This window comes from Chlamydotis macqueenii, chromosome 1 (assembly GCF_036417535.1).
Source record: "Chlamydotis macqueenii isolate bChlMac1 chromosome 1, bChlMac1.mat, whole genome shotgun sequence".
NCBI lineage: Eukaryota > Metazoa > Chordata > Aves > Otidiformes > Otididae > Chlamydotis > Chlamydotis macqueenii.
Genome location: NC_141556.1, coordinates 101250315 through 101277442, shown reverse-complemented (window position 1 = coordinate 101277442; position 27128 = coordinate 101250315). Strand labels below are relative to the sequence as shown.

The 27128-nt window shown below is 35.5% G+C and overlaps 1 protein-coding gene across 1 annotated transcript in view; it reads left to right on the top strand.

Annotated features, from left to right (window-relative positions):
* The window catches only part of DCAF6 (DDB1 and CUL4 associated factor 6), a 91397-nt gene that overhangs the window by 11514 nt on the left and 52755 nt on the right, over positions 1-27128 (top strand). Inside the window, exons 2-7 of the mRNA XM_086763197.1 lie at positions 4700-4761; positions 11207-11299; positions 17098-17283; positions 21675-21788; positions 22848-22983; positions 24858-25072. Of these exons, the coding sequence (XP_086619323.1) occupies positions 4700-4761; positions 11207-11299; positions 17098-17283; positions 21675-21788; positions 22848-22983; positions 24858-25072 (806 nt within the window). The remainder of the gene's footprint in view (positions 1-4699; positions 4762-11206; positions 11300-17097; positions 17284-21674; positions 21789-22847; positions 22984-24857; positions 25073-27128) is intronic.

Below are 27128 nucleotides of genomic sequence, written 5' to 3'. Positions count from 1 at the left end.
GAAGGTAATCTTTTAAACATTGACAATAGCAAGAGTTGCCATTTTTGGCATTTATACAGTAGTACAAAACAATAAGGAAATATAACTCAAGGCCTTGATTAAAGGACTGGAGGTCACACCACTAGATTTGGTTTCTGCCAGTATTGGTCATTCACTCTCCTTTGCTAAATTGTTTCCTAAATTGTCACAGTTTCAATGTCTATAAAATAGGCCTGCTGTCAGTCTGTGTAGCTAACAAATGTTTTTCAATATTTTCATCCATCTTCAAGAACTTTAACATAACTTGATGAAGGCTAATTCAGTGTATATTCTGTATAGTCCTGTTTACTGTATGGTGTATGGAGAGTTCTGGCTGCTGCATAGAATATTTGAAGTAATTTGCTGAGGAAAAACAGCTTGTTGAGATGTCGAACAACAGTTATACTGGATCGCTACGCAGAGGTTGACATAGTCAATCCCACAAAATAGCCTACATACAAACAAACTGGACTTGCCATCTTTTCATGGAGTGATTTCAGAAATATGTAAACTCTACCCTGGAAAATCAAGAGTAGTTTTTAAATGCGCTTAGAGTGCAAGATAACATGTGCTCTGCATTGGGAACAGATGCTGGCTCTGTTTCAGTTTTAAACTAGGGCATTCCAAATGTCACAGCAAGCTAGCGCTGAGGGACTTAGTCCTGGAAAGAGCCAGCTTGACATAAATGAGTGTTTGTTTGACGAACAGGATCTAATAGTGGTTTTCTGAATAAGGGTTGCCTTTTAATGCCTCATACCATGTTGGTGCCACTTTGGATCAAAGTTTAGTGATATTTCTGTAGAGTGCAAACGTACTTTAAAGCTAGACCTTCTTCATTAAAGGATCTGTACTTTTTCAATGGGAAATACTGGAGTGCACTTTTAAGTATGAAGGTTTTTACATGCTTGAAGCATTAAACTTCACTACTGTCATCAGTTCTGAAGTAACATTGACTAAGTCACTTACAAAAGAGAGGTACGTGTACCTCTCCCAAAATAGCCATGTAGAAAACACCTGACCAGCAATTCCTAAACTGAGGATTGTGATCTATATGGAGTCATAACTGCTGTGAGCAGGGAATACAAGTGATGTTGTCGTATTTTGGTATTGCTTCCTGAAATGAGATTAGAGCTGTGTATATGTGCCCAAATGCTAAAGTTAGGCAGTTATCCTAACTGAGTGGCAAGGCATCATTTGGTTTGACGTTGTGCACAAGGGAACGTTTTGAAGAAATAAATTAGAAGGAAGCAGCTGCAGTTTCTCTTTTGCTCCCTTTTCTATATTTAAATTAATCTTATGAATGAGTTGAAGTGGTGCTTCTTCCATACATAGAATGTGGCCTTGGAAATGGTCCTATAGACTCTAGCTTAATATAAACTAAAAAAAAAGTTATTGATCATTGTACTGAGAGTGGCATTGTACCTTGAGGCTTCAGTTAATGCACAGTGTCTACTAAAAATGGGTGGGTGGAGCCTTAGCTTCATAGTTTTCCAAATTTCAGCTCTGTAAATGCGTCATAGGAAGGCCATCATTGCCATTTGAAATTTAACAGTACTTTTTATTTTATTCTTGTTAATAGTTTCACTGCAGCAGTTTCGAAGCAAACCTCCTGTATGTTTCACCGTCCAGTGAGATTATTTTGGTGATGACAGCTTGATCACTTGATCCCTGTTTTAAGCAGGCCTCATTTGAATATGAGAAATGATATATTGAAGCATCCTCACAGAATTAAATTATTCCATATCTGGTGGCACATAGTTAAGGGAAAAAAGAAATTGTTTCTGTTTCTTACAGAGTCTGTACACAGTACTAGGGAGAAAAAAAACCCAAAAACTAAAACTTGATGCTGATTTTATAATGCGAGGGAAAAAAAAAAAAAGTACTCTCTGGGGTTTTGTCAAAAGCCTGGATCTCCTCCATTGTTTTAACTGAAGCAAGAGCCAGGAGGGCCACCTTCATTGAAAGGTGGAGGGAAGAGGTAGCCGTTGGATTAGATGAATGAGAATTAAGGATTATGAAGATTCTTGTCACCTGGGAGAGCAGAATTCTTCATGAGGAGAATTTGACTGTTAAAAAGTCTAGCAATAAGAGCTGTGATGCACCTGAAAAGGAAAAAAAGGAATGTAGCCTACTAATAAACTAGATAAACAGTATTGTGTTTTTAATGCTTTAATGTGATAAAAATGGGAACGTGACAAAAATATTTAAGTGACTTAAATATTGGAAAACTCTAGTACTTAACTTACTGCTGAGCTTTTTTATCAAACCAATGAACTTGTGGAAGTCATTGCTGAGGTAGAAGGAACACAGATTCACTGACCTAACTCAGGTTTTAACAGCAGCAAATACAGAGACAGTATTTTCTTCAGATCAGTTTATTAGAGTAGTTCTGTTTCTTATTTTAGGAAAAAAAAACATTCTGGATCTGGTGGTTCTAATTTTGAATGAGAAGATAAACTAGAAACAATCCATTCTAGTTGTCTTGCTGTGTTTAGTACTTTATCTAATAGGAAGGTTTTTGGAGGCAAATCATTTTAACTGTTTTCTCCCTTGCCCCCTTTTTACTTTGGGGAAAAAGGAAACTGTTAGTGTTGTAGTTTTGCTTGTATTTAATTCTTCCCTCAAATAAATGTTTAGATAAATACTGATCACATGATAGCTAATCACATGTATAGCAAATCACATAGGCTAGCATGTGCAATCCTGACTTTTTTAAAAAAATGTTTTAAATAGGGAAATGTAAGTATATGAGACACCATATGTCTATATCTCAAGTTAAACGTTTATTGAAACTTGTATAGCTACCATGTTCTTACTAAGACCAAAAAATCCTGATCTAACAATCACGACAAGTAAGTTCATATCTAATTTTGTCAACAGACTTCTTTAAGGATACAAAAATTGCAACTGAAGATATGATTAGAAAACATTTACTGTTTCTTGCTTGTTGATTTAAGTGATTTGGATTAAAACCAGACCATAAGGGAAGGAGGAAAATCTGTTGCTCTCCTTGTTTTTAAAAACGAGTTAAAATAATCTCTTTCAGTGTTTCTGTACAAGTGATTCACTTGCAGATGTGTTATGTGCATATAATGCCCAAAAATCATCCATTGCTATCAAACTTCTCTGTTCTGCAAGTGAGAATGTGATGGGACTGGCAAACACTGGATTTTTGTGGTTTTGTGTTGGACTGTGGAGTTCACTTTTCTTAGTGAAGTTATCCCATTGGAGGTCATGGTAATTGTGCTGTATTTTTGCATTGCAGTAGCACCCCAGAAGCAAATTGTTAGGGTTCTATTATGCAAAGAGATATATAAGGTATATAAAAGAGATAAGGGATATGTAAGAGAGAGATAATTTTGGAGGTAACTTATAGTTCTAGCAAATCTAGGCACCAAAATATATCTTTTCATGGAAGAAAAGCTGTATGAGCACTGGATGTGGTGTAGGTCTACTTGCGGGAGCTGGTACTCCTTGAGAGGTTTCCTGGTCTTTGAGGGAGTGTGGCAGGGACGTTCAGTGCCTGCTTCTCACTCAGATGGTTGTGCTGTGGGAGTCTGTGATTGTGATGGACCAGGTATTGGATATCAGATGCTCTTTTTCAATGCTGAAGAGTATATGGGACAAATAAAAGGCATTAAGAGGATACAAGTGGAGAGAGGGTAAAATACTTGTCCAGATTTATGCTACAGTGCCAGAGGCAACTCTAGTCCTTGAGTTTAAGTGCTTTTAGGATTTAAGTAAAAAGATTAGGTTTATCAATATTTGTCTTTTCTGAAAGTGCTTTCTGGGGATTAAGTTCATTGTAACCTGGTTTCATAAAATGAGGGCACTCTAAATTAAATGAAAGTTGGAGCTATTTGCTTAAAGATCTAGTTCAGGAAGAGACTACATTGTTTTCAATACACTATATTTTTTCCCCTCTTCATGTGTATAGTACAGTAATGTTTTTAAGTGTAGTGGTAAGTCAGCTTGTGTATAGGAAATAAAGACATAAAGTTCCTGGGCCTTTGCCTTACTCAATGTGCATTTATAGAATTCATCTTTCTCTTTCATCTCTTCCTTTCACGTCACCTTTCCAAAAGTTTCCTCTCTGTTTTATCTCTTAAGTATCTATCAATGGAATGGTACTGAACTTCAGTGTTACTTTGCAAAATGCAACATTAGTAATGAAATTGAAGTTGGATTTTCTCTACTCTAAGAGGAGATGTAGAGTTGTAGATAATGCTTGGAAGATCAGCTTCCAGTTCTTTGCTGAAATCACGAGACCACGTTTTGCTTTCTACTTGAGACCTAAACACAGTTGTCTTTATATTCCTATACAAAAAAAAAGGTGGTAATTCTTGAACTGTGTTATACTTGCTGTCTTTCAGCTAAGTTAACTGAGTAACCACAGGGTTATTTTCTGCTTTATAGCTATTAGTTTTAGAGGAAGCATTAACTTGTGAACCTGTGAAACATTCATTTTACTGTTTCTGCACTCTTATTAAAAGTAGTGGATGAGCTAGCAAATGTGATGCTTGTGTTAGCATTTGTGAAATGAGAACCATATGAACTTACATTTATATTCTGGTTCTTTATTGTCTAGGTTTTTACCTGTTAGTGCCCATTACCGGGGTCTTAATTACTTCTTCATATTTATTGTTTTAAAAGAGTATGTAATTAGTATTTTTCTTCACAGGGAGAAGAGAATTTATCCAAAGATTAAAACTTGAAGCAACCTTAAATGTGCATGATGGATGTGTAAGTCACTTGTTGCTTTTTTGTTTTTTAAAAGATGTTAAATTGTGGTTTTGTTGCCACGGTAATAGTTCCTGAACTTAAAAATGCAAATACCATGTGTTAAAGCTGAGCTGGAAGCCTCTGCTTGTTGAGACCTACATCTGAATTCTGTAGACATTTGCTGCCTCTTAAATATCAGACACTTTACCTTTGAAACAAAGCAAAATCCCATTCCTGTACCTTAATACTGTGTCCCACTGTTGAATGAATTAATCTCCTATGCCAGGAAAACACATGCAAAACACATCTTTTCAGTTAGAACTCATTGTAAACCTTTAAATGGAATCTTTAGTAGTTGTGTGCTATATTGATGTATTTTGTTGATTTAAAGCTGTATGAGTGTTTTGAGTGATTTATTGTCCAAGTCTAAAAAGCAAACGATCAAGTGCTACATGCTTATTTAAAGAGACAAAATGAAAAATAAGCCTCCCTTGAAAGGCAATAACATAACTTGAAATATTGCTTATTTAAATACTTAAATTTTGAAAGTGGTCCAAATATTGTAAGTCATATTCTTTTAAAGAAAATATTTTACTTAAACTAGGTATGGGGCAAAGAGATTGCCCTATCACCTTTGACGAATAGAGGAGAAATTAGTGATTTTTAAAGCATTGTCTTTATTATACAAGATATTTGAAAAGTGGAGGGATTCTAGATGTGCTATAAAAAGTGAGAACTTACGTGTAAATTTTATACTTGTTTATTTAAAAAGCTGTTCAAATGTAAAGTTTTTTTTTTGTCTTGCTTTCACTGGCAGCTTTAAATTAAGGAGTGTTATAATTGTTAACTAACAGTAGTAATTTTAAAGAAAAAGTCTTAATAACATCTAACCTTTTGGCTTGAGATCAGAAGTATGATTTTGACTTGGGTATATTTTTGAGAGACTAGAAAGACTGGGAAGGGCAAGGATTAGAATCAGTGTACATAAAAAGTTAGCTACTTTTGCTGTATGGACTACCATTATAAGTTTAATGTTCTGGTACAGATGGTGTTGACTTAAAAAAATAAATGCATTAATTTCCCCTTTTTTTTTTTTTTTCAAGAAATGTTATAAGAATGACAGTGTAAAGTCTATTCCAACTCCAACCATTCTACAAGTCTATGTGTAGAAAGTTACTTATCAGTTTTTGTATTCAAGATTGTAACAGATTTTTTGTCATTTCTTTTCTGGTGGTTTTTAATTTCCTTAAATATACTTAAGATGAAATTTTTAACGTTTCTTTTCCTGAAGTAGGTTGGGTTTTTTAATTTTTTTTTTTTTTGCCTATAAAACAGGGGACAGGAACATAATATTTCTGTGCTACTTGTTAAAAATTGAGTGACTGATCTCTGTTTTAGTTAACTACCTCTGTGTCATGTGACAGAAATTGCAAATTTGGTGTTGGCTATTTGATGTTGCTTATACGTACCTGGTGGATATATGTTTGAAAATTCATTTTTAATTGATTGTGTTAGCTTTTAAAGTATGCTTTAACATGTGTTCTAACTTTTTTACTGAGTGGAAAGTGTTTTAATTGAAAAATTAGAAGTTAACTAGAAGTTAAATTTGCTCAGAACTGTCCACCTTTAAAGAATGAGGTATTAGGAGCTCTTACCTCATTTACTGTGTGGTTTTTTTCTTTTTGCAGGGAATAATCTTTTATGGCTAACAACCATTCAGCAGTTAGCCAGTTGTAGCTAAACCCCTGTTCAATTTATTACTACTTGCTTTAAAAAAAATGAGTGGGGGAAAAAAAAGAAGTAAATGGAATTACAATGCCCTTACTTATTAAAATGCTTATACTGCCAATGGTAAATGATCATGTTAGTCCCGTCCCCCCACCCGCCCCTCCCCAATTGCTGATTCAGCATGCATTTCAAATGTGAGGAAAGAATGCCATAGCTGTCTTATTAAGGGTGTTTCTGGTTTTGTTTTTTTGGGGGGCGGTTGAGGTATTTTGGAGGATTGGAGGGCAGGGGTTGGGTTTGGGTTTTTCGGGTTTTTTGTTGGTTTTTTTTTTTTTTTTTTTTTTTTGTTAAGATCATTTACATTCTTCTGTGGAATAAGTTGTGACTTGTATTTTCTATATAAAGCATGCTGTGTAATTGGACACAGTGGACAACCTACTTAAGGCAAGAATTTTTTTTTTCCTAATTGAGGATAAAAGTAAAGTCCAACTTTCTACCTAGCATTTGATCTGTGTTACACAAAAGAGAGAACCTGTGGGAAATACAACTGTATGTATAATCATACTTAGGTATGGTATCTTTGATGAAGGGAATAATTCTATGAATTCCTTCACATATACATGCTCTTATAGCAGTAATATTACCATAGCACGTTTTTGTTTGAGATATGAGTTTAGGTAACGTCGTCTTTGAACTAGTGCAATTTTCCACTTCGTTTGAAGACACAGTTTCTAGCAGTAGTATGTGAAGTAATTTAATTAGTCTACACTGAATCATTGATGTCTGCTTGTAACTTTATCATCCTTCCAGGGCATGATTTGCCTCTTTCAACAAAATTCACATTGTCCAATTCACAGTGAGATCATATGTATGCCAGAAGTTGCCATTTTCCGTGTTAACTCTAAAGGTAGCTTAAGATTATGAGGAAATATATAGAGTTAGGTGAGGTGCTTTCTGTATGAAGTGGCTAAATTGAAATGAGAAATGTTGAAAGAGAATCCATTTGGACCAGCAGTAGTGAAGTGTGAGGAAAGCAGAGGAGAAAACGACTGTAAACCATATTGAATTAGAGTAAAAATATAGCTTATTTTCTTCCAGTTCTGGTCCTGTGAAAGATGAGGGAAGTAGAACTGAAGAATGCATAGGTAGATGGAGCCTTTGACATGAGCAAATACTACATTTTAAAACAAAGGAAGGAAGATTACCTGGAGGAATAATTTCTCATTTCTGTGTATAGACATTCAGTTCTGTTACAAACAAGCATCCTGTGAGGCATACATCTCATTCAGTATGGCGCCTGTGAGCAAGTCGTTTTTAGATGCTTAAATTAATATAGGAAGTTTGTTTGCATGTTGTTAGAATGTGCAGCTTTTACCTTTTCCTCCATAGATGAAAAGTAGTGCCTTTTTTACTCCCTTCCTTGTTTGGGAGATGTTTCTGATATTCTGGATATCTACAGTCATTTTTATTTCCTTTCTTCTATTCTGTTAATCTATCTTGTTCACAAAAGAGTTAATTCTGCTATTACATTGCATAGTGTGAGAAGTTTGCTTTTTTAGATTTTTAAGGATTGGCTGTACTGTCTCCTGCATTGTCTTTGAGGAAAACACAGAGATAGTAAATTTATTTTTGACTATTTGACTAATGAATAAAAAGTGCCTGCTGCTTCCTCTGAAGGCTAGTTGAGTGGCAAGTAAAATGAGATAGAGTTGATGATGTGAAATACTTAGTAGAAAAAAGCTAATTAAACACCCTTTGACTTTTCTAATCTTGTTAGTAATTATCTGTGATTTGTGTTTGACATATCGTTTCTTTTGACTTTAACACCTTTTTTCCAACAATTTCATACCCTTAGTGTAATAACTGTTACATTATGCTTTTAGTTGGGTGTTTAGTGGCTGTGGGGATAGTAGATATGTAGCTTTTTTACATGGTTTTGAGATACAAACCGATTTTCTAGTTAGTCTTCGTTTTACAGTGTATTTTAATAGTGAGTTTGCTACCATGGAATGAGACATGAGAACTTTTTTTAATCTGCTCTTACCGAGCATCTCTTTTCAGTGATTCATATGCATATTTATTGGGGTTATTCACTGTTGGTCAATAGTTTGTACTGAACACTGAGAAGTGTACTGGACTGACTGATCACTTACTGGAAAGTCAGTGTTCTTTGGAAAAAAAAAAAACAAATCAAGCTTATTCCACTGAAATACTTTGTTATTTTTTGACAGTAATATTGAGAAGGTGATCTGGTACAGAATAGAAAGCCTATTTAGTTACAGACCTCTAGCACACATTTGGTCATGTCATCTCACTTCAGGATTTTTTTCTGAACCAACTTTGGCCTGAGTAGGGTGTACTGGGATTGCTCAACCCTCAGTGCAATTAAATTGGAATTTAGGAGAAGAATGGTGGATGTCTTGTGTAGGCTTGTAATGCCACAGTTTAGGTAATCACGTCTCCCCTTTGCATCTTTGATGCTTTCTCTGCTCTCCTGTCCTTCAGATTTTGTTGTTGGAGACACATCCCACCCCTGTTCCCCTTAATTAGTTTAATTTTTGTGCTAGCTTCTCTTTCTTACATGTTGGGTTGTTTTTTTTTTTCGGCACCTTCCTTGGTTTTTTTCAGTGTTTTATTCTTGTTTCTATTCTTGTATCCTTGTATTAGCATTTTGGTTTCTTTAGGGCAATGATAGTGTTTTTCTGCCTGAAAGGAAATGTAGATGAAAACAAACATTCTTGGATTTTGTGTTTGCCCTAGCTGTAGTATAGTGCTATGTTTGACAATATTTTTCAAGTACAGTCATAGTCAGGGCGGGTTACTTCAATGATAGATGGATCTAGGGGCTAGTTGAATGCATGGTTCTTGATGATTGACAGCCAGGGTTATAAAATCGTAAGAGCAGTCATGCAAGGTCATACCAGTGCTCAGTCGAGCCTGATATCTTGGTCCTGAGAGTGGCCAGTACTGATTTTTGAGGAAAGTTGAGATGGGGCAAGCAGACAGAACTTGAAGGGTATCCTAGAGAACACATCACACTTTAATGGACGGACAGAGGTGAAAGTTGCATCTTTATTTCTGATACTTTTTCATTTTTCTTTGATGAATATGTATATTCTTCCACTTTTGGTGTTTAAGACATTCCATGATAGTGAATTCCAGTGTTAATAAATGCCATGTATGTCATGTGATGCTTTCATTGAAAGCTTTCCATTTCCTGTACTGTAAAGGTCCACAGAAAATTATTTATTTCTTTTTCCGTGTCATTCATGATTTTGTAAGCCTCTGCCATATCCCCACCCCAGAAGAGTGTAAATTAGTCATTTCTTGCAATAAAAAGTTTTAGATACTTGTGATCACTCTAGTAATTATTTTTCATAATTTCTTTTCTCAAATGAGCAATAATAGAATTGGAGAATATGGGAGTGGGATATGAACCAAAACTGCATGCATGGAGCATGCAAATTTGCAATGCATGCATGTGTACACTGACAGAATGTTTGCTTTTCTATGCATTTCCTAATGATTCCTAACATCATTTGACTGCTGCTGAGCATCGAGCGAACTCTGCTATAGGCATGTCTGTTATAATGCAAAGATCTCTTGTTGTTGTTTGGTTGGCTTTGGTTTTGGTTTTTTTAAGTGGCAAAAGTTGATTTAAAGTTCCTCAGTGAATATGTTGAGTTGTTGCCCATATGATCCATCTGTAACAGCTAATTCTGATTTTGCAACTTTGCCTAATTAAGAACTCCAACTAAACTTGTGATTAAAATAGTAACTAAAATGAGTATATTTATTTCAAACAAAAAGATTTTTGTCTTTTGGGCTCAGAATGAGACATCTGAATAATAACAAAAAAAAAAAGTGTAAGAAAAGGATTTAGAATGAAGTGGGTTTTTTACTAATTATATAGTCCAGCCTGATATAAAACACTGAGGCAGGCAGTTATTCTGCTGACAGAATATAGCCAACAGAAGATGCTGATGGCTGACACTTGAGGCTATTTTAAAGGCTACTTGAAATAATAATGGTCATGCATGCAGTCTTTGGTGCTTGTGCATGAGCTGCTGCTTGAAGATAGGTTAAGTCTTAAGGATACTTTCTGAGCTTCCTGGATTTTTGAGTGCTTCTACAGCTTTATTTCATTGAGACATTATTAAACACAAGTCTTGTGAAAACGAGAATTGATAAGGAAATATATTGTAAGGTTCTCCTGTTATGATTCTGTACCTCACTGTAGGATTCTTCTTTCCCAGCATGCTCACACTTCTCAAAAGGGATCTGGGATGGATTCTGCGGTGCTTTTCACATGATCCCTGAGAATGTGTGGTCACTGAAAAGTATTCAAAGCAATGGATGGTCAGAATTTGGATATAGTGAAGATACAATAATGAGAGCATTGTGATGCCCTCCAGTTCAAATTTGGAGACCTCTGTGAAGTAGATTTGGTACATTAAAGCACCTGAGTGTGTAAAATTTTGGCTACAGAGGCCTTTGTGGAAGGCTTGATTTACCTGATGGACTCTTCAGGAGCAGAGGGAGTAATTGAGATGCCATAGGTGAAATAGGTGATTCCCTTATCAATTTGTTTTAAAAACACTTTTTGTGCTTAGAAGTTACATCATTTCAGTTGAGTTTGTTAACTCCTATTTCTGTAGTGATGGATGAGTATTGATGTTTTAATATTCTGAAAATTGAATTAATGTAAGTCTAAACTAATTTTTATTAATTCATGCAGGTGAATACAATTTGCTGGAATGATACAGGAGAATACATTTTATCTGGTTCGGATGACACCAATCTGGTAATTAGTAATCCCTACAGCAGAAAGGTGGGTTTGTTTCTGGATACTCAGTGATTTTTCAAGTAGGATTTAAGTTATTATTTTTCAAGATATTAAGATGTTTTTCAAGATATTATTTTCAAGTATAATTATTATCTGGCAAAGATAATATTGCACACTTTATAGTGTTTATAAATGGGAATGAAACTTCACAGTGCTTTAAAACCTTAGTAGTCTAATCCCTTGTGACATAGGTGGTATCCCATTTTACGGTAGGTGGTCTGGCACAAAAGGAACATGGTCTTATTACAGATTAGTGTCAGAATTGGCAATAGGATTCAGTAATTTCTGTGAAATCTTGTAGTCAGATACATTGTTTTCCGTTTCATTTTAGTTTCAAAATATTGTATTAGTTTTTACTGCATGTAATTTACTGAGTTGTCTCTCTGTATGATGTTGTTGAAGTGTCAATCTTGATTAAAATACTTTATTACCATTTGAATTTACATTGCCTTGTATGTGGATGGAGAAGGATTTGTACTGAAATAGGACCAGCAGGTTTGTGAAGGGAAAAATGCTGTAAAGGTATTTGCTTTTCTACTTCTGCACTCACACAGGTTACGATGCAGTCGAATGGCTTCCAGTAATGTCAGTTAGCATCCATCACATAGTAGCAGTGTTCCACATTTTGGTCTTTAAGGAGCTGCTAATAGCTTGATAGAACAGGTGCTCTGTACTGTGTCCTTCAGTGCTGGGGATCCCCAGTTCAAGTGAAGTCCTCTCTCCCATGCTTTCTCAGAGGTTGAGAGCTAAACCCTGAAAAGGTGCTGAAAAATTAAATATGGTGGAGGAACCAAAATGTGTGGTTGGTATGGTGAAAAAGAGTTTGAACAGAAGGTTATGGAAGCAGCAATATTTTGCCTTCCTGAAGAATTGTAGTAGGAAAATAATAGTGATCTGGAGTATTGCCTGTGCCTGTAGGTGAGGCCCTTTTCCTCACTTCCCCAAATGAGCCATAGCTTCCAAATTTTATTTCAGCTATTGGTGTCAGTCTGACGAAGTTCAGATTAGTGTTATTAGACAAGAGTTCTCTTGAACTGGGACTTCAGAAGAAGAAGAAGAAGAAGAGGTATCTGAGAGAGCTGTGAAATGGGTGAAGGATATATTCCGAAGTGAGTGTTGTTGGAGAGACTTGCAAAATAAAAATCTTTCATGCAAGTAAAAGGTGTTCAATATTATTTATTGTGCAGAGTTTATTTTAATATATCACTATGGGATAGTTGCTATATCATCTTATTCTATAATTATTAGATTAAAATATTGTAATGTTTTAATAGCTGCAGCAATTTAAACTTTATGCTTTCATGGGGTCATTTGGAGTTTTTTCACTGTTGTGTACTACTGTTGTACTTAAGCCAAATGAAAGATATGAGAGATATAAGAGATGTTTTGTTTTCTTATTTTTAACAGTCAGATGAGTTATTTTTTTTTACGTAACAGCAGAGCAGATAGATGGTGGTGGTGGTTGTTATTATTATTTTCCCCAGTATATTATAAAACAGCAAGTACTAGCAAGAAGACATAGTAATCAGTGTTGTTCCTGAAATGTACTAGAGATGTGATTTTTAATGACTGTTACAATTGTGTTAGCTTATTTTCTCTGTCTTGAGTAACAGAATCAGTACAGGAAGAGGGAGCAAATTGGTATTGGTAGCAGAACTCTACTGTAGTTCTGTCATCTTGACAGATATCCTTATTTTCTGTTATGAGCTAGCTAGAGTAGCAAAAACAGGCCTCAACCATCAATGTAGTCTTCTGTGTTAGTAAAAGATCTCATTTAATAAGGAAACATTTAATCTTGTTTAACTCTTATTTACGTGAGTTTTATGTAAGTCACTTGAGTTTGTGTTATGTATGGCCAGATGCCACACTACAATGCAGTGTGTCTCAGAAGAAATTTTTCTAAATGTGTTTCTCAAGTTTGAATAGGTTATATATTTATAGAGTTTGTGCATCTGAGGAGAAATGTGTTATTGTGGTTTCTAATAGTAATTGCAAGTCTAAATCAGAAGGATGAGCACTTTATTATAATTTGGAATGGCTGAGAAGAATTCTTCTTGTGCATCTTTTCTTCCACTTTTTATTTGTTTTAGGCATCGCATTACTGGGAGTGGGGAGGGGGGAGAGTTTGGCTGGAGTTAAAGCTCTACTTGCTACAGGTATGGTACAAAAAGGTGGGAATTCATGTATTTACACCGGGTTGAGCACTCAGTCTTCAAAGCCTTTAAATGCAGCCTGAGACTTCTCTCAGCTAATACCGGTGTGAAGACAGGATTCTTAGTAGTAGTGACATTTAGAATTTTTCAATCTTTAGCCTGCTTTGCATTCTGGGAGAGAAAGGAATCAGCTCACATGAGAAAGTGCCGGGAAGGCTTTGGAGAGTGCTTAGTGGGCCTGAGGATTTACAACTTTTGTAGAATTAAGATTTGCTACTTTTCACTTTACAATGAAATTCCATTAAGTTTGCTTTCCTTTGCTTCTGAAGGGGGTTTGGCCTCTTCAAAGGAAGTACTATTGAAGAGGCTGGATTATAAGTCGTTCTATGCTGACTGTCTTGAATCGGATCCCTACATTAATTACATTCGGAAAGGCTTAGTAACCCACTGGTATTTGACCTGCATTTATTTCAACAGACTTATTTCCACTCTGGCTTACTTCTTGAAAAGAAAACTACTTTTAAAAACTGGTTTTAATTTTTAATGTGACTTCAAAAATGCTGATTTGTTCATTATGGTGACTTTTTTCTTTTTATCATAAAGAGTTTCCATTTGGATATGGAACTTAAACATTTCAGGTTTAAAGAAGACAACAGGGTAGCCACCAGAAATTCTACTTTCTTGGAGGAAAGTACTTATTGTTAAGGGTGGAGCTTGTGTGCAAGCTTCTGGGATCATTACATGAATTTGTAATCCCGGCTCAATGATTTAATCTGTCCTTTTATGAGATGCAATTTGAATTCTTGAATTTATTACCTTTTCAATTGATTTTCTGTGTAACATATTACTTAAACAATTGCAAGAGTTATGAGGATGTCTGAATTACTACAGCTAGTCAGGTACTTTGAAGAACATAGAATCATAGAGTAGTTGCAGTTGAAGGGACCTTTAAAGGTCATTTAGTCCAATCCCCCACAAGGAGCAGGGACATCTCCAACCAGATCAGGTTGCTCAGAGCCCCATCCAACGTGGCCTTGAACGTTCCCAGGGATGGGGCATCCACCACCTCTCTGATCAACCTGTTCCAGTGTTTCACCGCCCTCAGTGTAAAAAATTTCTTCCTTATATCAAGGCTGAATCTACCTCCTTCTATTTTAAGCCCATTACCCCTCATCCTATCACAACAAGCCCTGCTAAAGAGTTTCTCCCTTCTTTCCTGTAAGCCCTCTTTAGGTACTGGGAGGCCACTATAAGGTCTTCCTGGATCGTTCTTTTCTCCAGGCTGAACAACCCCAAATTTCTCAGCCTTTCTCCATAGTAGAGGTGTTCCAGCCCTCTTCTGGACTTACTCTAATAGGTCCATGTCCTTCTTATGTTGGGGGCTCCATAGCTGGATGCAGTACTGCAGGTGGGGTCTCACTAGAGCAGAGTAGAGGGGTAGAATCAGCTCCCTCGACCTGCTGGCAACTCTCTTTGATGCAGCCCAGAACGTGGCTGGCTTTCTGGGCTGCAAGCGCACATTGCTGGCTCGTGTTGAGCTGAAATTCTGAACATCTGAAATTCTTTGTTTCCCTCTCCCCCTTTTCCTCAGTCATTGAGTATTTGAAGCCTATTACATGTTGGTGGCAAAATGCTCCAACGGAGTAAGGTACTGGTATTGTTTCACTCTGTGTAGCTAATGCTAGGCTTTTGGGGGTTGGTTTGGTGTTACGTTTTCTCATCTTTTTTTTTTTTTTTGCTGCCTCGGTACCAGCAACTTTTTATGCCTCTTTCTCCCCTCTCTACGACAGTATAGTAACCAGAGTAGAAAAGGAGGTACAGTGCAAGTCAAGGAGGGCATGGAATACCTTCTGCTTATAATAAATGCTGTAATACTGTAATACTTTTTATTGCAACACTGTATAACAGTCAGGAAATTGAGGGGCAGGCAAGACAAAGTTAGGTTTGCCTGTGAGAAAACTCTTTCCTTTATGGAAGATGCTTAGCTGTATATATTTCTGAATGCTGTTTCAGTTTGCAGTGGAGGGGAGAAGAAGGGATGGAAAGAAAAATTCCAAGCTGTTGGCTGCATGAAAAGCAAGGACATTAGGTTGGGGTTTGTGAGAAAAAGGGAGGAAAGAAAGAAGTACATGTAATTTGGTGAGAGAAGGACCTTGTACAGCAGAGCGAAGGGAAAAAAGTCTACCTTGTTATATTCAGCAATAGGGAGGAAACAGTGGAGAACTGGCAAGATGGTAGAGAAGCCCATATTGTTGACTTTTTTTTTTTTTTTTTTTTTTTTTTTTTTTTTTTTTTTTAAGGAGATCAAAAAGGATTTCTTGTCAGGACAAAAAAGTATTACTTTCACAGTACCAATAGCATAAAATCAGAAGTGGGATTGACAGGTGACATCTTTAACTGTCACCTGAAGTGTCATCTCAACTAGGGTACCTTATGGACTTGTGAGTTGCTCCTTTGATACTGAGTTCCTCATTTCTTTTGAATGTCTGGATTTTGAAAGTTTTCAGTAAAATGCATAAATCTGACCAAATCTAAATGAAGAGGCAGGTTTATTGAAATAAAATTAATGGATTATATCTGCTAATTTTTTTTTAACACTGAGCCTTGTGTATCTTTCAGAATATGCATATACACTGTTAATTCTTTTGTGTGTGTGAATTATTTAAAAGATGTGATATAGCACTTGTAAAATATTAAACATGAGCTATCACTGACAGAGCAACTTCATTTGCATAATGTTTTCTTTGATTAAGTTAATTGAGTGGAAATTTGGAAGTAATTTTCATACTGTAAACAACTTGGTAAGTATCTTTTTCCTATTAGTAGTGGTGAAAATGCAGTTTGGTTTAAATGCTGCAAATTGGAGAAATAAGGTAAGAATACAATGTTCACTAGTGCACAAGAAAGCGTATAGAGGGTTTTTTCGGTTTTGATAGACTAATAAGTAGTAAATTAGGAAATATAGAGAGTCATCACAAAGTGTTTAAAACCAATTATGATGGTGAAGTAAATTATATGCTTCTCTGCTGTACTGTAGATGAATGACATTCCTTGAGACTAAGTTAAGACTTAATTTATTGCTCTGTAATCATGTTCTTAAATGTTTATTTTTGACTGGTTTCAAAACATCCTTTCTTATGAACTTCAGTTCTCCTTTTAAAAGTGAGTTTATTTTAAGAGTAGCACCAATTTTTAAAGTCTATAAAGTTGGCTTGGATTACAATGCCTTATTCTTCTTGACTCACGATAGTCCAGATATTCTAAATCTCTTATCACTGTCATGCTGGCTGGCTGCGCTATCACTCTGGACTAATGTTTTACTTTGAGAAAACTAATGTGATATGTAGCTAGTGTTTTAAAAACAAAATATGGCAGTTGCATCCCAGTCCTGTAATTTTGCAGACTACTTTGTGCAAGTGCATAAGTGAATGTCTCTTGTGGAACCACTTTGTTCTTAGAAGAAATTTGGTGTAAAGACAGCTTCTCTGTTCTGTTGTATTGAACTGTAGGTTACTGGCAGTCTGTACATAACTGATGTTTTATAGTACCAGAGTCTGTGTTATTTTCCCATTCTTTATTTGCTTTGAAATTATTAACCTGATACAGCCCTCCTTTTTCTTTCTTCCTTAGGTTTTAACAACCATTCGCTCAGGACACAGGGCCAATATTTTTAGTGCAAAATTCTTACCATGCACCAATGACAAACAGATTGTATCTTGTTCCGGAGATGGAGTAATTTTTTACACTAATGTTGAACAAGATGCGGAGACCAACAGGCAATGCCAGTATACGTGCCACTATGGAACTACCTATGAGGTACCTCACAAAACTATACGATAATTTTAAGATAGGTAGAATATATACTTTTTTATATTGTTGCCCAAGATTTTAACCAGACAGATGAAAGCTTTATTTTGGTGAGAATTAGAGAACCTTCCTTCTAGCTTTTTTGGTTTATTTTTTTTTTCTTAGAGTAGGCTTTAAAAGAGAAATATGTTGTCTAAATTAAACTGAGGACTTTCCAAAAGGTAGTGTCATTAAGACCACTTTCTTTGCAAATATAATAGCTGAATACACTTTCACTGAAAGCATCCTCTGCAGAACAAAACTGATTTAAATTGTGCTGTGAATTTTTTTTCTCAAGTAGGCTGGGAGGGAGGGCAGTGGCTATGTTTTGTATTTTAATTTTTATTCTCTGCCCCACAACTTTTCAACATTTTAATGCCTTTTTCATAATTTAAATCCTTCTAAGAAGTGCTTATTTTGGCATGTGTGAATAACTTAATCTGAAAAATGTATTTACAGTTGTATATAATTCCTCAATTTCATATTCTTTGTGTGTAAATTTAGAGCCTGTGTTTTCAATTCTCCTTTGGAAGTTTTTTTTCTTGTAAATCGGCAAGTGAAGAAGTAAAGTGTTACTTAGATTAGGAAGATAATCACATTTATTGATCTAGGTTTTTTTTTATTTTAATGACAGCAAAATCTGCTGCTTGTAAAACTTACTGTGCTTAAAATGGAAAAAATACTGCTATTTCCTTCTGAGGTTGTAAATGTTCCAGGTTGTTTGGGTTTTTTGTTTTTTTTTTTTTTAACACTACTGTGGTACACACAGAGGAAAAAATCTCAAATATTTAACTTTTAAAAACTATTTAGCTCATATTTAATAGCAAGCTTTTAAATCTCTTTCTATGTATGTTAAGTGAATGAAATATTTTAAAATCTCTGTTAAAAAAAATACAAGGGTGTGAAAAGGTTGTGCAGGAAAAGGAAATGTCTGAAGTACTGCCAGAATGAATTTTTGATCATGTAGTAAAAGTATCCTTATGATTGTAATTATACATGTTCCATTAAAGGTTTTGTCAAAAAGATTTCATGTCTGCAGGGTAACTTCTAGGTCAGTCGAGCAGACCTTTTGGCATTCACTCTGTTTCTGGGATTTGTGGTTTTGCTTTTGGTTTGATTTTGTTTGGTTTGGTTTTGCCTGGGTTTAATACAAGACTATATTTTCAGTTTTGCAAAACGTAATTCTGGATCCTAGGCATCCTAGCATCAGTCCTTATGGCCCCCAACCAGAAGCTTAAACTGCCTCGGTTCTCACTGAAGTTTGCTATATATAGGAGGCTGTATGCTAGTCTGTGGATTCTGCAAGTTGATTGGATGTTCTCTGTATCTCAAATAAAACTTGCATTTTCATAAGAACATCTGGGGACTGAGATGCTGTTTCTTAAAGGTGAAATGTCCTCATTGAGGAGGGAGTCTCTCAGGTCGTTGCATTGTGACTTCCTGGGGAAATAAGACCCTCCCCTTGCTGGCTGGCTGCAGGCTTGAGGAGCAGCCAGTTACTGGCTCAACTGGTACCTCTGTTTCCCAGGTAGCTAGCTGTGAGTATTATATAAAACATTTTTTTTAGCTTGCAAGTAGGAGAATGGTTATGGATACTGTGCTGAGAAGACATGAAACTAGTGGTAGAAGTATCATTAGAGCAGTGGGTTTGGGTGTATGAAGTCTGGGGTCATGGGCTAGGCTGCTCAGAGTACTGCAAATGAAAGAGTTGGTGGCAAAAAGTTGTCATGAGAAGTCACTGTGGCGCCCTTAAGTTTTGATCTGCCTGAGCTTGGATTGACCAACAGTTGGGTTGGTTACATGAAGTGACTGACACCAGGTGGTGCTGCAAATTCAATGAAAGCAGTTGCCAGTTGTGCTTGTGGGTGAGGAGTAGTAATGGAGGCTAGAACATAACACTTCTATCCTATAATATGAGATGCCAGTTGTCTTTTGCAAGGTGTTGTTTATCATCAGTAATGATGGTATGCACATTGCAAGCTACAAAACCACAAGATAAATATAAATTTGATAGATACAACAAATTGAACCTGTCAAAACAGACAGTAAGAGTTTGAAAAATATTTTAGAAGAAATATGGAGAGCCCAACAGTCTAGCAAATCAAGACACAAGTTTTATTGTTGTCCATAGAGAATGACTATAACCGAACAGTAACTACTTGTACAGGATGTAGTAAATTTCTTCAAAATCATTAGCTGAAGAGAGTATGGACATTTAACGGCTATATTGCACAATCAAAATGGTGGTATTTGGGATTATTTTTATTCAGCAAATAATGTTAACAACAGGACATTATTTTGTTTTGAACTACAGTAGTGTGATACTATTCTGGTTGTTTATACTGTTTTTAAATACAGTTAATGGAAGGGATCTCAGAACCACTATATGACGTTGACTATTTTAACTACTGAGTCTTTTTTGAAGTTATTTTTTTTAGGCTGTTTTGAACTGAGGTTTAACATATCTAAATTTGAGGTCTCTTCAAAAAGTCTTCAAAAAGCTAGGTTTATAAAACATTTAGGGAGTTTTTGATATTTGAACGTGAAATGCATGTATTTTTGTGTGGCATAGCAGACCTCTCTTTTGAGCCTTAGGTTATGAAAGTAAATGGAGTAAATAGCAGGGGTTTTTAACCCAATGGCTATGATACAGCTTCAGCTTCTGACATAATACAACTTCTGTTGCTGAGAGATTTCTGTAGTGGGAAAATAATTTCAAAATATTCTAACATTACTGCCCAGCTGTATGTAACCACATCATCATATTAAATATAGAACTTTGACTCATTAGGTTCTCTAAATAACCAAAGCTAACATCATCTGCCCCTGAAGTACTAACTCTGAATTTGAATGTGGCTTGAATTTATGCTGCTCTTTAAACTTGGAGTTTGTGACAGTTCAAGACGTTACAAAAACATCTGTTGAAACAGAGGAATGTGGAAATTTGTGTAGGTTGTTATGAACTGTGAGATAACTGGACAATTGTTTTTAACTCGGGAGAAGAATAGAATAAGTAGAGAGGGAGAGAGAAGTTCTTGAAACGTGGTTCTGAAGAATTTTTTTTTATACAAGGCCATTACAAGTTTATTTTTACTCAGCCAAATGCTTTTCTTTATTGCCTTTCATGTTATTTGCCTTTCAGAACAAGAATGTACTTTCATAGACAACTTACCTTCATATTTTCGATACAGTAAAATGATCATATAGCTATATATTTTTAAAGTTAAATAGAAAAGGATTTTTTTTAGTTAGTAAAAAAGAATTTTATATATATAATATGTACTTACTGAACTTAAATATAGTAACAATGACTCTTAATTGTTGGAATCTCCACTTCTCAATTTCTCCATTTTAGTGCTTATAAAGTGCTTAGTGTGTTTTAAAGCATCATGCATAAAAATGTACTGCACTATTACACATATATAGTGAAATAGGATCGGTGTGAACAAAAATAAAATACAGCTTTTTCTGTTATACCACATTCTTTGGACAAAGTAAATGTTTTCAATGGAAGCTCTGCATGGAAATACAGCAAAAATACTGAAAGGATTTAGTGGATTGAAGAACAACTGCTGGCTTTTATAACTCCACTACTAAAAGGAATTTGAGTGAATGTGTAGTGAAAAACACTCTTTTCAATATATTATGCTAACATATTGAAGAATAGTGATCATAGCTCAGAAGTTTATTGTTCCGTTGTTATTAAAACCTTGGCTTTGTTCTGTCTGTTAAACTTCTTGTTTGACAGCATTAAGATTTTGCACAGCGCAGATTGTCTCAGTTAAGATACCGAGCATTACAAGAAGAAATACTGAAAATAGTGTAATACAGCGCTCTCTTAAAAAGTAAAAAAAAATGCAGTGAGAGGGGAGGTTTGTAACAGCCTTTCATGCATAGTTGCTTCAGGGGACTATTTTGAATGTAAAGGAACGGCCCAATGGGAATAAAAGCCATCTAGTGTTTTCATGTCATTGAGACTCCTGAGGGTTTTGTTACGGTCTCTATTACTTGATAGAAAATAAACCAAGCTTCTGTTGAATTATTGCAGCAAATTGATTACTTATCTGAAAACTAATTGCAGTAAATGTATATTGCTTATGAAAAGATAATAAAAATAACTGTAAGCTTTGACCTATGAATATTTAATCTTATGTGACATTCTACTGTTTGTTTTAACTTCAGTTGTTCAAACCTTTTTTTTTGAAAATGAAGAAACATCAGCAGTTTTTTGGTTTTCCTCTTTACTTCAATAGAAAGTTTGACTTCATCAGTCTTTTCTGCTGCTCAAAATGCTGATGCTTTTATTTTAAAATTAATGGTATTTCTGGAAGTATTAATACTTTGTTCTTTTTTTTGAGCAGATTATGACAGTACCAAATGATCCCTATACTTTCCTCTCTTGTGGCGAAGATGGCACTGTAAGATGGTTTGATACTCGAATCAAAACAAGTTGCACAAAAGAAGATTGTAAAGATGTAAGAGTGAAATCTTTTAATAAAGATGACCTAAATGTAGAGCTGTACATCATACAAACATAGGATATGAATTCTGGTAAGGCTTTTAGAAATAATAGATTTCAGGGTCGTTGGTGGAGATGACAACATGTTTCCCAAGAAACAAAAAAAAGTTTGGGGAGTCTTTTTTCTTTCTTTTTATTTATTTATTTATTTTATTTTATTTTATTTTAATATCTCCTTTGTCACTTTTTAGTTTGTGAACTTTGGTGTGAGGCTTCAGATATGGTAGAAAAGAGTCTGTGTTGAGATTGAATGTCTTTCTTGGTCTGGTTTACATTAGTTACTGTAGAGTGCTGAGTTGGAGGCAAAAAATGAGCCTTGAAAATCATCTGCAGCCTTGTGTTCTTGAGCATCCTTTGGCCCTCTATAAGAAAAGATTTGGTAATGAATTATACTAGATCAAATTAGTCACTGGTATTACTCCTTAGAAGGTAAGGTATTGGTGGTGTCCACTGTGTTTGCATTTCAGAAACAGTTTTAATATTGAATTGGAGAAAAACTGACACCAAAGTACTTATTACTACTATTACTCTATTGATTTTATTGCACTTTCTGCACACTTATCAGTTCTAGGTGTTTCTTTCTTTCTTTTTGTCTGTCCAGTTATCTGCCAGTAGATTAAATCTATATTCTAATCCTTTAAATTAGTTTAGACTGTTTCTGCCTGTTTGGTGCTCTTCAGAATCAACAGTATTTCCATAAGAAAATCCAAGGTGCAAGCTAGTTTATAAATCTGTAGTTGTTATGCTTATCTATTTTTAAATGTTTGTTCCTGTGGTTTGTTTTGGTTTGTTTGTTTTCTTTTTTAGTTGATCTTGTGCTATATTTCTTTCTCTGATAGTTTTCCGTCTTTGCAGTGGCTTTTGTCTGATGTATTTACAGTCTATCTTCATGAGGCCAGACCTAGTTTTCTCAAAACCTCCTTGACTAACAGGCCTGTGTCCTGAAGTAAAAAATGCAATTATACTTCAAATGCTTAGAGCTCTTATTTGAATGCTATATTTTTGTTTGTTCCAGGATATTTTAATAAATTGTCGGCGTGCTGCCACTTCCGTTGCTATCTGTCCACCAATCCCGTACTATCTTGCCGTGGGTTGTTCTGATAGCTCAGTAAGAATATATGATCGGCGAATGCTTGGTACAAGAGCAACAGGTAGGAACCATACCTTACATTAAACTTTTCTAACCATTTGCAGTTCCAATTTCAGGTTCTTTTTTTCAAAATAGATGGTGAATGAATGAAGTGTAATAGTGAATGAAGTATAGCTTGCTTCTCTGAGAACTATGCTTTGTAAGATCCTTTCACTCTAGTATTTGCTAATACTTCATCTGTCTTAGAATACATTGTATACTGAATGCAGAAAAAGACATTTTGTAATGTCTCCTTATTTTGTCTGGAAACATGTGATTCCAAGATTCAAAAAAACTAATGGTTGCAGCCTGCAGTGGTCCACTTGAATTTTAATGAAGTTCTTATCTTCTTGTATGCTGCCGTGCTGGAATGTGTTGCTTCTTATGGGAAGAAATCTTATGAACTCTCTAATGTCATGCAATAAGCTTATCTTTGCAGTAGTTGTTCCTATATCTAACATAATTTCACTAAAAAGCTAGAAATTCTTCAGGTGAAAGCTAGCATACCTCAGATGCTTACTTAAGGACTTTATTTAAAAATTGCAGGTGGCAAGCAAAAGTGTGTTATGTAGTTCTAACATATCTCTTTCTTATAATGTATGATTAGTGTATGTTTGGACACTTATGAATTAATATACACAGCTGTGCCTACACATTCATGGAAGTAATCAGCGTCACAAAATCTGTCAATTCTTGCAACATTTCCCTGTTGATGGAGGAGTAAGGAAACAGTAAAGGTCACTCAATAAACAAAAATACCCCTCTTATCAGGCTACTGTTCTGATAAGATCTCTCCCTTTTATCACAGTGGTCAGGAAAATTATGTGAGAACTGCCTAAGGAACAGATTCTGGGGGGCTGGTGAAAATGTACTATGTACTTGCTCTTGTGTTGCAATAAAATGAATTCAAGCATGCAAGCCTATAGAGTAAAGGAGGAAAAAAGACAATTTTGAAGACGGTAACTTTTCTGGATATATTGGTATAGTGTTCTATTGTTTGTTTTGTGGAGTTTTGATTTTATTTTTTTTTTTAAGGGGTGAGGTATTCCATGGCTAGTGAAAAAACTGTTGATTTTAATTTAAAACTTTCTGTTTCAGTCCTTATGTAGTGTGAGATGATAAACTCTGAACTTGTCTGTGGTCAAGGGGAGACTGTTGCATATACTAAGACAACAGATTTGTCATGTGGGAAACAATTTAATGGCAAATTATGAGAGTTTGGATCAGTCTGTGTTTCTTAGTGTTAGATATTCTTACAGGTAACGTTTATCTTCTCAGAAATTTGTAATTCCAGAATTTAAGATTGTTTTAGTTTGTCAAATGGAGGTGAGTTGTCAGGGAAGTGCCATAAGTCCAATGCATTCTATAGTTCTGCAATTTCAAAGTGACAGTATTATTATGTCTCAAAGAAGAAAAACTAGTATTTTAAAAAACATTTTGGGTAGAAAAGAGGAGATGTATATCCTAAATTTTCAAAGTTCCATATAATGAATTCCTTTCTAATTTATGTGTAGATACAGATTTGCATTATTATTGTGTAAATGTCTTAGGTGGTTCTAAAATTTCCACTTGTACTACATTTGACAGATACCCATCACATGACAGTGTGTGGATGCTATATGATATATGCATATATTTGTATGTGTATGTTTTTGTCTTGGTGGTTGTAAACAAAATTACAAAGTACGAGTAAGATCTGATATGTCACTATTCAGATCCAATTTAATGCAAAAGCTATATGATACTTAGCTTTTCTCTGATCATCTTTTGCTGGGTATTAAGTAAGGAGTATATTGAAGTTTTTGAAAATTTGCAATAGTAAATGTGTAATTTCTTTCTCTCTCTCTCTCCCCACTCACCCCCCGCCCCCCACTTTTTTTTTTTTTTTTAATATAGGGAATTATGCTGGTAGGGGCACTGTTGGAATGGTGGCACGTTTTGTTCCTCCTCATCTCAATAACAAATCCTGCAGAGTAACGTCTCTATGTTATAGTGAAGATGGTCAAGAGATCCTTGTTAGCTACTCTTCAGATTATATATACTTGTTTGATCCCAAGGATGACACAGCACGAGAACTGAAAGTTCCGTCAGCTGAAGAAAGACGAGAAGAGGCAAGTGATTAAGATGACCTGTTTTCATGTTTTTGTTTTTGTTGTTTTTTTTTTTTCTTGTGGCACACTTATATCAGTTGTATTTCCCTTTAAATTAATCTTAAAATAACACCACTCTTCATAGGTTGAGATGTGACAAGTAGATTGTTACAAAATTTGCATGTTTGCAATATATTTATTTATATATTTACAATATTTTGTCACTCTGGTTTTCTTTCTTGTCTGTTTTCCCTCTCCTAAAGGTGAGAAGGCATCTGTGCGAACATTGGGTTATCAGACCAGCAGGGGTGGCAGATCACTCTTGAGGTGTATTCTCTGTTATTTTCCATGCCATGAAAAGCATATTCCTTGAAATCAAGTTTAGATACTCTTTTTAAAAAGTTATCATTTAATGACAGAGAGGAGCGGGTACAAAATATTTAGATCGAGGAGATGAGCCACTGCTACTGAACAGTATTAAAAGTTTTAGCAGTGTAACCAGAACACAAGCGGTTGTTTATTATCAGCTCAGTTGCAATGATGCTGACCCTTCCAGTTTAAATTTTCTGATCAATATAAAACAAATTTCTTTAACTACAGTGAAGTTATATACGTCTCTCCCCCTCCCCTTATACTCCCTCAACCGTCCGCTCCTTTTTTTCCTTTTTACAAGCTCCTCTGTATCCTGAGGTCATTACCTTTAGTCTGAGACAGTGGCCTCAAGGGAGTTGACAATGAGTTGTCAGCATTGTGTGCTGTCTTTGCTGAGAGGAAGAGTGTGATGATAATGATGGTGATTTCTTCCTCCTCTTTGCTGGGAGAAGCATGATGTTCATGTTTTCGTCCTCTTTTTCTTGTAATCTACTTAATGGGCATTTTTATATGTTTTTAAACACATTTTTCATGATGCATTTTCTTTATCAGTCTGCCAGTATGGCATGGTTTTGCTTTTAAATGCTTGTTCTTTGTCCTTGTTGTTACAAGGACAGTTGTTGCTTGGGTCCAGCCTTCACAGTACAGTTAACAGCCACAGGTGAGTTGCTGAGGTGTCTGTGGTATCCTCCTGTGTCCACACCTGCAGGATATCTGCTCTCAGCCCATGCCTGTACTACTTCATGCTGCATCAGTATCCTGTGGTCATAGGTAGTTCTTTCTTGCACAGTTTAGCTAGTTGGCGTTGCTGTGTGTATAAAAACAAGACGTTGTACACCACGCCTCTATGCAAATCTAGAGAAAAATAAAGCAAATTGGGTGATAATCACCTGGTCACTAGACAATTGCTGTTGCAGCTAAATGAGCTAAAAGAATGGTCCAAGCAAGTGAAGTCCAGACAAAACCTGACAAGTGTAAGGCTTGTGCTGTTAGCTTCATATTAAGCCTGTAGCCTGTTACTAGAGATGACCATGCTGTATTTACTGGACCACAGTCTACCATTGCTAGTACAAATGTTGTAGATCAGAAGGGGATGTAGATTTGTAGGACTGTGGAAGAATGTCCAGATGAGTTACACTGTTACCTCACTGAGGCAGGAGAAAGCAAAGAGGAGCCCAGAAAAATTATGTGATGTACAAATGGTTCTGCACTTCTCCCTTTCTTCTATGTAATGTTAATCTGTTGTGAAGTAATTTGGTGGAGAATTGACGGCTCAGTTACTATAGAGAGAGAAGATTGACTGCCTGTTAATAACAGATCCTATGTATTTTTTTTTGTAGGCACAGAATATGTCCTGTAATCTCTTCTTTCCAGATGATTTTACTTAAATGCTATTTTTATTTCAGCCTAGCTTTAAGTTGTAGAGCGTAGAAGGAATGTAAATCTTTCTTCCTGAATCTGCCGGCTCCTGAAAGTTAACACTTTAATATGCTTTCACCACAGGGGTCTTGCATTTAATTTAAAATTCTCAGCACAGCTATTCACCTTTTTTTTTATTTTTAATTTTTTTTTTAAAGCCAGAAATATCCAGTCAATACACTTAACTTCAAACTCTGAATTGCCTTTCTGAATGTTCAAAGCACTAGCTGTTTCTTTTCAAGTCGCTGAAAGTAACACTACCTATATTATACTTGTGTTACACTTC